We start from the raw sequence: 15,574 nt of genomic DNA on the forward strand, positions 1-15,574 counted from the left end.
GCAGCCTATTTAACTATTAAAAGGATTAACCTTTTAACTGAGAGTGTTCTTAAGGCTGGACACAACTTTCATGCTGAGCTTTCAATTACTTAAAGATGTCACCATAGCATACAGAGGTATTTACATTTACATATACTAGTAGATCAACCTTAGAAATAGGCACTCACTAACTCTGCAAAATAGTTGGTAAAGAAAGCTCATTTGTTGCTACACGCATATTGCTCTTGCCTTTGTGTGTTAGTGAAATACATGTGTGCTAATAATGCAAACTGGAAAGTAAAGAATATCATTTTTAATGCATTAGTATTGCCATCAATTATGTGTGCTAATGAAATACATGGAGGGACAATCCACACAGACCCTTAAAATTTCCTTTTAGCCAATAATTTTTCTTTTCTTCCCCACTCAACTTTTTACCATAAGTGGTAACATGGACTACCTTAATTCTTCTCATATTGTCATTCCAGGTAGGAATGAAAACAAACAGAGAAATGGCCAAAATTCTAGAAACAGAGAGGCACAAGTAAAAGCAAATGGCTTGAATAATCTACCATTTGGACAATAAGATCGCTTGACTTCATCGATGGGGTGGTGGAGGTGAGGGGGGAGGTGGTTGGAGGTTAGGGAAAATAGAGAAAAGTCTTACAATTATGTATTTAGGCTTATATAGATTCTTGCGTTTGAGGAAATATTAAAAATAATTTTCATAAATCATTTTTCCTCCAAAATCCAGTTGACTTTTGCATTATGGCACATCTCACTCTCAGATTCTCATGAAGATTATCACTTAGTCTGCTTGATTAAATGTTGTTACTGACCTAAAAAACATCTGTTTATAGTGGCATTCAAGGAACTGGGAGAGCAGCTGTCTGAGGTTAAAACATTTTGATCTCTTTTCTCAGGAAAGGACTAATTGAAAGGAGAATCTCTCCTTGGACAAAACCCATTTTGTCCTGCAGTAGTCCCTGGAAAATCTAGTCTGTTTACTAATGTTTTAGGGCTTATGTGTTATTTCTAGAGAATTCAACTATTTATTGATAACCTATCAGGTACTGAGAATACAACAGGGAATAAAACATTTAGAAATTTCTGGCAATTTTCTACCGGGGGGAGGGGTACAATAAAGATGCAAAATATACAGTACTTTAGATGGTGATAACATTGCTATTGGATGTTAGTGATGATAGAGAAGTTTTAAACAATTTTAATGTAGGAAAAAAGCAGGAAATGAAAATGAAAGGATATTTTAAGGAGATTGCTGTCAGGTTAGGGAAGGCAAGTTGATATCCGAGTAGAAACCTGGGGATGGGAGGGTCCAGTTAAGCAAATACGTTTAAGGCAGAGAAACCATTAAGAGAAAAGGCTCTGAGGCAAAAGTATGGCTGGCGGGTTGGAGGAATGCCAAGGAGGCCAGTGAGGCCAAAGAGAGACGGGACAATAAGAGCAGGAGCATGAAGCAGGGGGTGAGAGTGGATAGTATAGGACTTTATGAGCCATTGCAATGTCTTGGGCTTTTACTCAAAATAATAGGGGGAACTATGGGCCTAAATGTCCATCAACAGATGAATGAATAAAGAGGATGTGGTATGTACACAATGGAATATTATTCAGCCATAGAAAAGAAAGAGATCCTGCCCTTTGTAACAACATGAATGGACCCTGAGGGCATTGTGTTAAGTGAAATAAGTCAGAGAAAGACGAATGCTGTATATCACTTATATGTGGAATCTCAAAAAGACAAACTCAGATAAACAGAGAATAGAATGTTAGTTACCAGGGTTTGGGGGATGGTGGGAGAAATGGAGAGCTATTGGTCAAAAGGTACAAACTTCCAGTTATAAGATGAACAATTTGGGGATCTAATATACAGTGTGATGATTCTAGCTAATAATACTGTGTCATACACCAGAATATTGCTGAGAGTAGATCTTAACTTACTACAAAAAGAAATGGTAACTATGTGACAGGACAGAGGAGCAGCTAATACTACAGTGGTAATCAGTTTATAATTTATAGATGTATCAAATCAACATGTTGTACTTCTTAAATTTACACAATGTTATGTGTCAATTATATCTCAATTAATCTAGAAAAAATGAAAAAAAAAAAAAAAAACGAGAACAAAAAAAGATGGGGAACTGTGGAATGGTTTTTGAGTAGAGGAGTGATCAGACCCTATGAGCAGGCTCACTTTGGCTGCTGCTGAGAATGGATTGTGAGGAAAGTGGATGAGTGCCTGTTACAGTAACCCAGAGGAGAGATGAGAGGGGCTGGGATCTGAAAGAATCGAACCTTTGTTAAGACAGCATGGAGTGAAAATAGAATTTGTCTATACAGACAGCCAAATATCTAGGTTACAAATGATTTTATTTTACAAATTCTAATTCATATCATTTATGTATTGTGAAATCAATCCATCGGTAAGAGCACAATTAGTGGCCTCCCATGTTAAAATACATTATAAAGCACATTGCATTCTTTAAAGTTACTGCACATTCACATTAAAACTTGAGTCAAATGTTTGAGGAATGACAGAAGGACCCTGTGGAGTCCAGGGGTTCTGTGGAGCAGAACATGAAAACTAGAGCTCCCTAGGCTGCTGGGAAAGATGCCATATCCTGTGAAAACAGATGAAGGTGGCCTCAGACCACTCTTGGGAGGCATCAGGAGAGGTGGGGACTGTTGAAGTGAGTGGAAGCAACAGGACAGCCCACTTCCTCATTACTCTCCTGGGAGGGACTGAGTCTCACAGCCCTGAACTACTTCTTTGCCTTCCTTACCAAACATCTGCCAATAATGTCTGATAGCAAAATATGTTAGCAGAAGTTTGTAGAATGCATGCTCTTCATGACCAGAACCATCACAATGCATGAATTACATATAGTTAACAGGAGTCATGAGAATTACATGGAGAAGCCACAAAAGACTAGGGGAAATGTTGATATCCATCCTGAATTCAATAGAAGGACATGCCAAACACTGGGGACACAGGTGCTGGGTGAGAACAGGATGATTGCAGAAGAGGATACAAGAGAAAGGAAGGGGAAAGGGGCCAGACAAGGCAGCTAACTAGTATGGGGTCCTCCATGGGGCCAGTGCCTCTAACCAAAGGTTAAGTGGAGAGAGGCAGCTGATCATTGAAGGTAGACCTCTAGGTAAACCCAAGGGAATGGGACAGCAGCATTCCATACCCCTCCCTCCCTGGCTTCAGTAGAAGACTTAGAGGCACAAGGAAATCCAAAACTGAGTTTTCTTCATTTCATTCAAAAATCTTAAGTTTCAGAGAAGGTAAGCATCTATATCAGGGGCATAGCATCCTACTAAGAAATGATTCCAATTCAACAACATGCATGGAGAACATACTGTTTGCAAGCATTGTTCTAAGTGGAGAGGTGAAGGTAACCATGAGACAATTAGTCCCTCAGTGAATGTGCAGTCCAGAAGGAAATATGCATCCTTTGTACAAGCCAAACCAGTATTTGACGTGTTCTCAGAAAAATGTATTTTTTTAACTGAAGTATAGTCAGTTTACAATTTTGATAGACAAGAAATAGGAGATATTTTTCAGGACTTTCAGTGAAAATCTCATTGGAAAGACTGTTTTTTAAATGTCACAGACTCAGAGAATTTAGATGTTGGTTTTAGAAATTTACTTAGTACAAAGAATAGAAAGGTAATTTTATACAGAACAACTTATGATCATCTTTTCTGCTGGTTTTCACAAATCAACTCAATCTGCACGGTAGCACAGAAGTTTATAAAGCCAGCGGTGAAACGGAAAAGAACGCACACTGTTCCTTATTAAGTGGAGGAGAAGCCAGCAAGCAGTACCATATTCTTTTTCAGCTTCTAAATTAACAGCAACATCTCCATTAGTGTTTCACAAAATCAGGGCAATCCAAGGCGTGACTATCTTGCTAAAGGGATTCTTCAAGATATCCTTCAGAATATTGACCAAAAATATTACTATGGAACATTTTTACATGATATTTTAATCACTTTAAAGCATATAAGGTAGAGAGTATTGCTGGCAAAAAGCCATCTTGAACAAATGAACAAGACCAAAGCTGGTATGATATAGTAAAATATTTATGAATCAACCTAGGTTCAAATCCTGCCTTTGCCACTTACTAGCTGTGTGACCTTAGATGCATTACTGAATTTCCTTGAACTTCAGTTTCCTTATCTAGAGAATGGAGATAAATAATTTTCTGTTTCAAAGAATCCTTCTAATGATCAAGACATTATGTACACAAGATGTCTTACAGCAGGTTGGATCTATATTAAACATTCAATCAAGTGTGGTTCCCAGGTAGGAAAATGGCACATCAGAAAGCGGCCTCTGTGTACACTGCTGTACATACGTAGACATTTAACATAACTGCCCATAAAATGAATATTTCTACAAAATCTTACATGTGTTATAAATTTACCTATCTAGTCTAAATCATGAAATTTATTCTCATCTCTATCACAAATTATCACAAATTCTCAATTTGGGACACTTGAGTCAGATTTTGCTGTAATTGCTATCACAATTCCAGAGTAATCTGCACCAAGATGCATTACTGCGTACTGTGTTGTGATTATTTCCAAATGTTTATCAGAACCCAGATTTAGGAAATTATTTGTCCATCCATAAGAAGCAGTCTTGACAACTTGTGAGATTTCCAAAGAAATATATTAAGGGAAGATCAAGGATTATGGTGCCATATTATGTATAAGAAGCAACTGCTTATTAAGACAAAACCTTTGATTCATTCCTCTTAATTAAAGGAATTAATGAGCTGTGCATGCCTATATATGTGCGTATAAGGGAAGGAGGAGAAACTATGTAAATGTATGCGAGCTTTCCTACCATTCTACTGGCTGAAAGAACTTTATTTAAGCTGCTGGAAGAAAAAAATTATCTGAGCTTCTCAGATTCCTTCCTAACTTTTAAGTCCACATTTTTCATAAAGCATTCATTTCTTGTCTTTATTACAAAGTAACAGAGGTCTTTATGCTTTTACTGCCCTGATAAACTTCTTTTCCCTCTGCCTTTTGAAGTTGAACTCTTTCCTAAGACTTTGCACATATGAAAATGTTCTGACTTTGGGAATAACTGAACTATTTACTTGAATTTAGAAATCTTTCTGTAACACAGTGATTTGTTGTAGATCACCATTCTAAAGTTTTAATTTTTCACTTTAAAAAACACTTGCTAAAAGTAATACACATTCTTGATATTCAGTTTGCAAAGTACGGGGGTGGGGGGAAGTGAAAAAAAAAAAAAGTAACATATACTACAACCCAAAAATGATTTGTTAAAATTTGTTATTTTATAACATGTCATGTTGTTACATTTTTATAAATCCCCCTTAGATCCTTGTACATGAGACCAGACTATGTATAATGTGTAACCTCATATTCACTTTTCTCTTAATATTAAATATTGAGCATTTTCTCACATTAAAAATACTTCAAAAATATTTAAATGCATTATTTAAACCCTCACCCAACCTACAAAGCAAATGTACAAACTCAAAGTATATCCTGAAGGAGAAATGGAAGAAGTGGAAGGAATGAGACCAGGCATTGAAGCCCTCAGCCAGCATTTGCCAGAGTATGAGGACAAAAACTCTTTATCACTTGATAGCTGTTTTGTAGTCCGTAAAAAGTTAAGAGTTTGAAACTCTTCCCAGTAACCAGGTGCCCATGACTTCAGGTGCTATGGAATGGTCAGTTACTGGCTTGTGCTTTTGGCAACAGCAGTTCACGTGAGAGAAGCTACAGGAGGCAAGTGGGACCCCACAGAGCACAGACACAGTTTGGTTGTGTACATATCAATTTATAAAGCACATAAGCTGAAAGGACTAAAGACTGAAAAAGAACCTAAGGAAGAGAAAGCAGGTAGTGTGTTGCCATGACAGAAAGCAGTGAAATAACTGTAAAACTTTTTCTTAGCATTATGCTTTAGATTTCTTATATTAAAAACCAAGAGAGAGAGAAATAGGCAAGTGTAGGTGATAAAAACTAATTTTATGGTTGCCTGAGCAGAAAGTTCCAGGATGGGGGTGGAGGGAGGAAACAAAAGGGGGGTTGGTGGAACTTTAATCATCAAATCCAGTAAGATACCTTGTGATTCCTTACAATACCCCTATCTTATTTTCAAAATGCAATCTCACTAAGCTGACAAGTTTTAAGCAATTTTCACATCTAAGTGATCACAGATAAAGCTATCAGCAATCTAAAAAACACACAAGACCAACACAAGTAACTATAGTTTCATTTTTATACTAATTTTGCCACTGCTGTAGTATTGCTGCTTTGTACCTGCCATATAGCTTCTGGCCATGGGGATGATTTGATGTATTCTTTAATGCCCAAAGACAAGGTGCTTGAGATTCAATTGATTTTTTACATCATTAAATATTTCAGTAATGTTAAGTAATATCCTTGATAGTTCTTCTCCTAGAAGAGAGCTACAGCATTCCTGCTCTAGTGATTCATGGTTTCCTTTGAAAATTAGATGAGAGCTATGTATTCTCTTCCTAGAAAAATGTGCATGCACACTTAAAAAAGTCGGCAGAAAAGTTCCAGAGGCCCTGGGACTCCCTGAATCCCTGCTGACAACCTCTGTACCAGAAAAGGAGGAATTCATAAGGAAATAGTAAACTGGCTGAGCACTGTAAAGGGAGATCAAGGAAGGACAGGACGTAGAAAAGGAAGTTTCCCATTCTAGTCCAGAACTGGCCTGGACTTGCCCTATTTGCTTCTTACAGCAGCTCTGTGTATTCCTCATCATTTTTCTATAGTCAAGGAAATCAAGGTTCAGAGAGATTACATAACTTCCCCACAAGGTCATACTACGAAAGTGGCAGAGTCAAAATGCAGGCTCGGTCTCCTGACTTTCTAAGTCCAATGTACATTTCACTTAGCACTTTCTAAGTCAACTTACTGGGTTTTCATCTTGGGACTTCTTAAAACAGAACTGACCTATTAGACTAAACTTCTACTAGCCTGTGAACTCCCTGAGGGTAAGGTCCATGTCTCATTCATTTCATATCTCCAGTGCCTGGCACATAGAAGGCACTCATAGAAGGAGAAATGAATGTATAAAGTAACACACTGGGGCAACAATCCCATACACAGTGGTAGAAGCTACATGCAGCTGTGTGTGGGCATAACATAAAAATCCCTGTCACCATTAAATATTCCTTTAGATAACCACTGGGCAGAGACTTCAACATATTTTAAACTGCAAATGGTAAAACTCTTGTACAGAAACAAGATTCAATCCTTTTGGGAAAAAACACATTTATAAGACACAAAGTAGCTTTACAACAACCTGCCTAACATTATCATGTCAACAATTAACATCTTTTGATAGTGAACTACTGCATCTTATTAAAAAAAAACCAAACCCATATTGAAAACAAGGGCATAAATTAGGACTGTTTCTAAAGATATCTAATTTTACAAATTTTATAAGAACACAAATGCATTTTTTGTTTTTGCAGTAATTGCTCTGAAGATTAAAACTAAAGCACCATTTCAATGTAGTAAAGGTAATTGCTGCATTTACTGCTCATGTCATGTTGATGTATGACCATGTATCAAAGGTCATCCTTCTGTACTCATACATTATCAAATTTGAAAGCACAATATTTGATTCTGACCAACCTTTAAACTGCCCACAATGTGTGTGAAAAATAGATGAAGTTCTACTTTGGGTTTAAAAAAAAAAAATGAACCCATGTTTCGGAAGCAGAAGGGTCAAGAAGCCAGTGGCGAGGTTAGATGTCAGCACCATGAATCTCGCACTGTCTTAGCTTATCAATGAGGACTCGTACAATGATCACAAGCTAAAATTGCTGTACTAATGAAGACAAAGGTCTAAAAAATTAGATAGCACAGGCTCTCTGACAGAGGGCAGTACCTTGCAGACAATAATGAAGAAATAAGGGCATAAATCACTCTTTAGAGACAATAAAACCTATAATGCACAAATGGAACTGTTTACATGTCTATTGGAGGCACTGTTAAAAACAAGTGTCAGCCACCATACCTCTTGTTATGAACACAGCAACCCCAAATTCAGCTTCTTCATTAGAAGGCAAGTCATCTGCTGCCCACCTCCTCTTCCTACTCCAAATACACAGCACTACCATCCTAACTCACAATTTAGTAGTCTTGTACCATCCTGACCTAAAAGAAATACTGAACATTCTCGCTTGCTTCAAACTACTGCTGACAATTGTTTGCTGGGGGGATAAATTGGTCTTATCAGAATCTACTAAAACCTGAACAGCTGCTGCTCTCTCCTTTGCTGGTTGAGGGGAGGGGAGGGGAGGTGGTGTGGCAGGGTGGGCCGGGGGGAGGGCAGCAGGAAAGAAAAAACATCCCCACTCTTAAGTAATGATTGTGACTGTCTTCAAATAAATAAAATACTATTTAATTTCACCAAGCCCAATTACAGGAGATTGCCTTATTAAAAAGATCATACAAACATGCAAAACGAATCCAGGTCTTCAAAAATACGAGAAACCCAAGAGCCTGAGTCTATTTTTTTCAGGTGCCAAAAAAGGAAAGGGCTTATAGGCAGTAGAGAAAAGGACAGGACTTCAAGATCCCAGATTCCAATTCCATTTACAATATCCATAAACTAAGTGATCTTGGGGAATTAATTTAATCCCTACTTGACAGGATTCCATCCCCTCACATGTCTGTGTGAGACTGTTAAGAGAATGGATATGAAAGTAACCAGAGCACAGTGCCTGACCAGAAGTACATATTCAAAAAAAATGTGCATGTAATGCCCCACTTTCTTCATTCCTTCAAAATCAGACTAAGATAGAAATATTTATTTTCACAAAAATAAATGATTTTCCCCAGTTTTCCTAAATCGAGTGCCAGGGATCTGGTAAAAGTCTTTGGCAGTTGAAAATTTGGCCTATTCTCATATAATCCTGGAATAAGAACTTAAACTAATTTATGAGGGAGATTTTTGAGAACTCTTTTTAATCTTCTCAGAGTGCTTCCAAATTCTATCAATTTTGCTGCCAAAGGAAAAAGGAAGGTACAAATATTAAAAAGAAAAATGCATAAAGCAGAAAATCTAGGTTTAAAAAAAATCAAATAATATAGAAGTAAGTAGACAGTGTTCTCCTAAAACCCATGAGTAGTATAAATGAAACTACATATAACAGGGCCTGTAGAAGAGAAAGGATAGGAAATTAAATGGAACCTAAGTTTCATACAAAGGCAAGCTGATAAAGGTAACCAGGGGACATCCACTATCCAATAAATTCAACATTTTTAAAAGGCATTTTAAAATAGTATTAAAATAGTGTAGATTTGTTTCTGAGAAAAGAAATTAGGCTGAGACAAATAGTTTATGGATTGATACACTTTAATAAGGTTTTAATTCTGTACTCATTTTAATTTTTAATGTTGATTATATTCTAATAAATGTACTTTTCTATATTTTCTATTTATCTGTCTAAACTCAGATCCTCAATCTGTGGACATAAATCAAACACTTACTCATCCTTTAAAGGAGTTCACCAGCATACTTGTTAACCAGTCTCATTTGCTTCTGTCTTTTTTTGTGCATAGTAAAGTCAACTGACCGAGTGACCATGAAAAGGGACTGACTGGGGTTCCTGTTTTTTAGCAGCTGTTCCTCTTCAGCAATGACCATGTTATTGTGTGATTATCTCAACTGGTTTTAATTGAGGCAGAAACTAAAGCTCTACCAATGAACTGTTCAAAAACAAGACACTAGTTTCTTACATTAAAATTGTTTACAGTAACAACAGAAATTTTATATATTCACATTTTACTTATTAACTTGGTAGATTTAATACATTTAGGTCTCTAATAATTTTGAAACAAGTCAAATTACAAACTAAGATTTAGCAGATCATCAATTCACAACTGTATCTTAGTCCATCTTTATGTAAGTACTTTTATTATTTTTAATAGCTCTTTGGGAGTTCATAAATTATATTTAAATTTCTTCTATAATTTTTACAATGAACTGAAGTTATACTAGATAATAACTTACTAATTATTTTCTTTCAATTTTCTAAAGCAGCTCTGTTCTCCATAATTGTTTCAAAATAACTACCATAATGCCATAAATTATCTTCATTCTTTGACCCTTCCACTAACTTACTTGCACACAATCCAACAGGTAATATTGTAGAGTAATACTGTAAAGTATTATTATAAGGAAAAGAATTAGAAAAAAGTTTTAAGATAGTTAAGTAGTTACTGTCAGCTGGAAATAGAAGTAAACATGTTACGTATTTTAAATAAACTCTAACACCAATACTGATTGACAGTGTAAAATTGGTGGTTTAATATAAAGCATCCTACATTAAGAGCTGAGATCTGAGTGATGGCTTGGCTCAGGTGCTAGATATCCCTATGACTTCATATAAGTCATTTATATTTTCCAACACTCACCATACAATATTTAATGAAAATCATTATACAGTTAGTATCTCTTCCCCAACCTCACGAAGCTATAGCTCTCCTGATTCACTTATGTTCACCAAATAATAGTGACTGTATCTAATGCATACAATGAGAAAGACCAATTTCAGGAATAAAAGGTATAACTTAATAACAATATTAGCAAAATTTCTAAACTTGGGTTCTAAATGGAACTATTTTAATTAAATTCAACAACTATTACTGAGTGTCCCTATGTCTATGTGAGGAAGAGCACTAGGAGGCTGGGGGATTAGTAAAAACTTTGTACATGCAAACCACAGAAAACAGTAGCACAGCTGTATTAAAAGTGGGGGGTGGGGGGGACAAGGCAAGAGGAACGGTGGCAGCAGCTGTGGTGAGAAATGCCAGAGATAACTAGGAGTAAAATGACTTAGGCTTTGCAGGCCGTAAGGGTAAGTTTGGATTTTATTCCAAGAACAGTGAGTAATGATCAAAGGGTTTAAGTAACAGCATGACATGATTTGTTTTCCAATTGTGAAAACTCTTTCAGGCTACAGTGCACAGAATAAACAGCCATGGGCAAGACTGGAGACAAAGAAATCAGTTAAGAGACAAATTTGAGATGATACAGGCCTGAATTAGAAGGCAGTACAAAAGTAATTAAGAGCAAGATTTCTGAAGACATTTGCCTGCATTCAAATCCCAGCTTTTTCATTTACCAAGTTGCTTACTCACTACACCTGTTTTCTCATCTATACTTCAGAGAAAAAAAATTCCTCACAGGGCTGTTGCCAAAGAACAAATAAAATAATACTCATACAACAGTTAGCATATTGCCTGGCACAGAGAAAGAATGCAAATGTTTATTACCATTAACATTAGTGGGATGGAGAAATGAGAGTATAACTGGAAGATGTTTAGGAGATGGAAACTGCCAGTTAAGACAGAAAAAGGGGAAAGGGATGAGTGGATAGACTCTACTCTAGTTTCTGGCTTGAATAGTACCACTATTTGATGAGATTAGAAACACAGAAAGTTTGAAAGTTCTGAAGGTTTGAAGCAGAAAATAGTGTTCATTTTAAAATAAACTGATTGGGACAGACATTCCAGCAGGCAGGTGAAATACCACTCTGAAGTGAAGGAAAGAGATCAGTAGCGATCCGACAATCAGAGAGATAGATGGTAATTAAATCCAGGAGGGTTGATGAGAGCCCTAGAGAGAATACATGGAGGGAAGAAATGCTGACATAGTAGAAGCTATGGAACACCAACATTTAAAGGATGGGCAGGGGAAAAGAAGTCTGAAAATGACAGAGACTAGCCAGAGGAGCAAGAGAACAGTAGTGTGAGAACTCAAAAGCTAAAAGAAAAAAAACTGTTTCAAACTAAAGGGAGTACTCAATACTGTCGGACAGTGGAATAAGTTAAGACTGACAGTTTTCACTGCATTTAGCAACAAAGTTATTCATTCACATAATAAATATGTGTGGAGCACTGTGCTAGGCCCTGGAGATACAGGGGTAAATAAGACAGGAGTCTTGCACACATAGACTCTATGTCATGAAGGGATACAGTAAACTAGTAAGCAGATAAAATACTTACACATTGTGATAATAAAGTGACATGACCCAGTAAAAGGCAGAGGTCAGCTTTAGATAAGGAGCTTGGGTGGGCATCTTTCTGAGAAAAAATTTAAGCTGAGACCTAAGGTGGGAAAGGGGTTAGCATGATCAGAGAATTCAGAGGCCCTAAGGCTATGTGGAAGAGGGATGGAGAGAGAAGCCAGACCTTGTCTGTAGATTATGCTAAGGGTATAGTGAGAAAATTTAGATAATGACCTGTTGAACATTAGTAAGTAGGGAAATTAAGATCTCTCTAGCTAATAGCCCTTAGCATTAAGTTTGCTTTTTCTCACTTATACTAGTCTTAATCAGAAATAGGACATTTTACCATTCTTTCAACCATCAGCTGTTTATTACACTATCAGAATAAAGCTTTCTATTTTAAAGGGTACTTTATGATTACAGCATGTTACCCGTTGTATTAATTTTACTAATCCTCCTTTTAACCATCTTCTGTATTTCTTTCAAAGATATTTCTCATAATATATGCTTGATTTTATCAACAAATTATATTTCTCTGAGGTATTCCTAATTTTCCACTGATGTACATCTGACTTTGAATGTTTTTTAATAAGAAAACTCAGTAAGGTGTTCCTAAAATAGTATGGTCCAATAATGCACAAAAAACCTGATTATCAGGCTTCACTAAAAAATACTATATTCAGTAGGACTATATTCCATAGTTTCAGCTTCCTATTTCCTTAATTTATGCATTTATATACATGTATATGATAAAGAAAAGTTGATGAAGAAAACTTTGGCTTGATTCTGAACAGCTGAATTATATGTTCATATTGTTTTTTCATTTCCTTACCTGCAAGAGGAAGGATATACAGCCCTTTCATATTCATAGTATAAAATGCTACCATTTACCATTTATCTATTAATTATCAGGCAATGAGCTAATCACACTACATAAATTATTTCTAATTGTACCCATACCCCCCAAAGTAGGTGTGATTCTTCCAATTTTACAGATGAAGAAAACAGTCTCAGAGAGGTCAGGTGACTTGCTCAAGACTGCAGAGCTGGAATTAGCCCAGTTCGGTAATCTTGAAAACTCTGGTCACTATACCATTACACCTAAGACCATTAACAGACTGGGCTCCTTAAAAATACCTATCAGATATAAGATATTAAAGCATAAAGATGAATTTTTAAATGATAACAAATGGTATTGTCCCTCTGGCATAATAACTTGATTACAATTTTCTTTTTAATAATAGAGAAGAGAGATAAAAGGAAGATAGAAAAGATAACAGTGTACTTAAAAAAAACGTCCAAGAATTACCATTCTGGGTCAAAAAAATTTCCCAGTTAATCCTTAATACAAATTAAATTCAATGAACAACCAGTAACTAACTGCTTATTCTCACAAAACTATGTCTCTCGAAATAAAAAACTACAAATGGCCTAAGTTTTTCCTGAATCAGAAAAATCTAATCTCTAATTAGATTTTAATTGTCACTATTTCTAAATGTCACTATTTCTCTGAATTGGAAAGGCAACAAGTCTAAATAAAAAGATCATAATTTGATCTCAGTTGAGTGTATAGGCTTATTGAATGGTGAGCTCTTCCTACTAAGACTTTTCAGGTAGCCAAGCATCCACCCAAGATGTTGTCTGAAGGAGGCTTGATATTTAACAAAAAGAAACTGCTGCCAGATATCTTTATTTTCCTTAACAAAATACACACAAGAGCACAAATTCACTTATAATATCATCATTATTTTACAAATATAAATAAGGTTCAAAATGCAAGTACAGTCAAGTGCAGAGATATTTCCTATATGTTAATATGTAAACATAAGCTAATTATATACATCAGGTACCTCTGGCCCAGCTGCAAAATAAGAGACATCCAAAAGTAACTCTGCACTTGACTGTTCAACTTTATTCTTAATGAGGATTCATGTCCATGCCTATATTGTTACTGCAGTAACTTTCATACCTCTTAATGTAAATGCCTAAATAGACATTTCACCCCCTGGCAAATATCTCAAGAGTTAAAATTCTATCCATTTTAATTATGAAGTATTAAAAAATCTTAATTGAGTTTCATTCCTTAAAACAAACACTTTTAGAACTTATTCCTAACTAAAGTTCTTCCTATGTCAAAATGGATAGTATTTACAGGTCACAACTAGAAAATAAAACTCCTATCATATTTGTTTAATTTTAGAATGAAAAAAAAAATACCTAAAAGCTGTCTAAACAGTGTCAGTTTTTGTACATTCAGAAGGATCTTACTTTACTGACACCACTTGCTTTTAATTTTAGTACCCAGTAGACATAACTTCAACATACTGAAATAACTAGGCAATCTAAATTCAAATGATATCAAGCATGTCTTTTGAGTGGGAAAAAAAAAGCACCACCTAAAAAAGCAATAACTGGCATCAACAAGACTACAGATACCCAGTTGAAGGCACGTGGAAGCGTTTACTACACTGTCAAAGGTTCTCCACATAGTTCAGGATTAGGAATAGCATCAGCTCTGGGAACTGCTGATTTGGCTTCACTCATTGAGGTTTCCTCGTTCTCAGTCTCTTCTTGCTTCTCCTCTGGTTCCTCTGTGCCAGGTGCTTGTTCAATCACTTCTTTGGTCTGCTCTGTATCTGGTGTTTTATCATCTGTCTGCTCTGTACTGTTATCAAGAACATCGTGTTCTTCTAAAGATTCTGAAAAGATAAAAGGGTCAAGATTTTAGGAATATCCAAATGTTGAAACTACTGAGTAAGATAAGCACACGCATATGTGGACTAAGAAACAGTCTAAGAACAGTCTAACATTATCCTTAAAGTCTTTGAAAATATGTCCTTAACCCCCTATAGCATACCATATATGAACTGGTGTGAATGAAGGGGGAAAAAATTAGGAGGGAAACAAAGCCATAAACATACTTTTACCTAAAACCCCATATATCATGAAATATAAGAACTTTCATAATATTTAGCAACTTTCCTAAAGATGGATTTGAAAGTTCAATGTTCAACTATATCAAAGTCCCAAGAGAATCATGTGCTGTAAGACAACAGCCTAGCAAACAAAGCAAGTATACTGATCCCAGATTAGGTTTCCTGAAGGAACTGGTCTCCCTTGTGCCCAGGCAACCCTATGACCAATGTGTAAATGTAAACTTTCGTGTTTGTGTACGTGTAGGTGGTGTGATTTCCCACACTGATGTACTTCTCTATTATCCAAGGACTGGGGAGGTCTGGATCCACCTTTTCCCCTCATCCCTCTGCAAGACAAGTCCTCAGGATCTAAACCGCTGGGTCAGAAGGGACTGCCAGGGAGAGAAAGGGATGAGTCTTTTGCTCCTGTCTCCATAGCAAAAGCCAAGGAAGGGTCTTAGTCCCTACCTGGAAATTTACTCCCTTTAAACTCTTTTGAGTTTCATTAAATTCAAATCTCTTAATAATAATTTAATAATAACAACAACAATAATAACAAGTTTAATTCTTTAAAGTTTAAAGAATGGGATAGGGAAGGGAATGACAGAA

General features: G+C 36.1%; 1 protein-coding gene across 6 annotated transcripts in view; it reads right to left on the reverse strand.

Annotated features, from left to right (window-relative positions):
• Window positions 1–10,898: 10,898 nt before the first annotated feature.
• The window catches only part of LNPK (lunapark, ER junction formation factor), a 78,899-nt gene continuing 74,223 nt past the window's right edge, over window positions 10,899–15,574 (reverse strand). For 3 of the 6 annotated variants that reach the window (XM_064484923.1, XM_031451695.2, XM_031451694.2), the window contains one exon: window positions 10,899–14,749. In XM_064484923.1, the coding sequence (XP_064340993.1) occupies window positions 14,514–14,749 (236 nt within the window). In that variant the 3' untranslated portion in view covers window positions 10,899–14,513. The remainder of the gene's footprint in view (window positions 14,750–15,574) is intronic. The other 3 variants (XR_004136731.2, XR_004136730.2, XM_031451696.2) reach the window with 2 other exon arrangements.

The sequence above is a fragment of the Camelus dromedarius genome, chromosome 4 (assembly GCF_036321535.1).
Source record: "Camelus dromedarius isolate mCamDro1 chromosome 4, mCamDro1.pat, whole genome shotgun sequence".
NCBI classification, from domain to species: Eukaryota; Metazoa; Chordata; class Mammalia; order Artiodactyla; family Camelidae; genus Camelus; species Camelus dromedarius.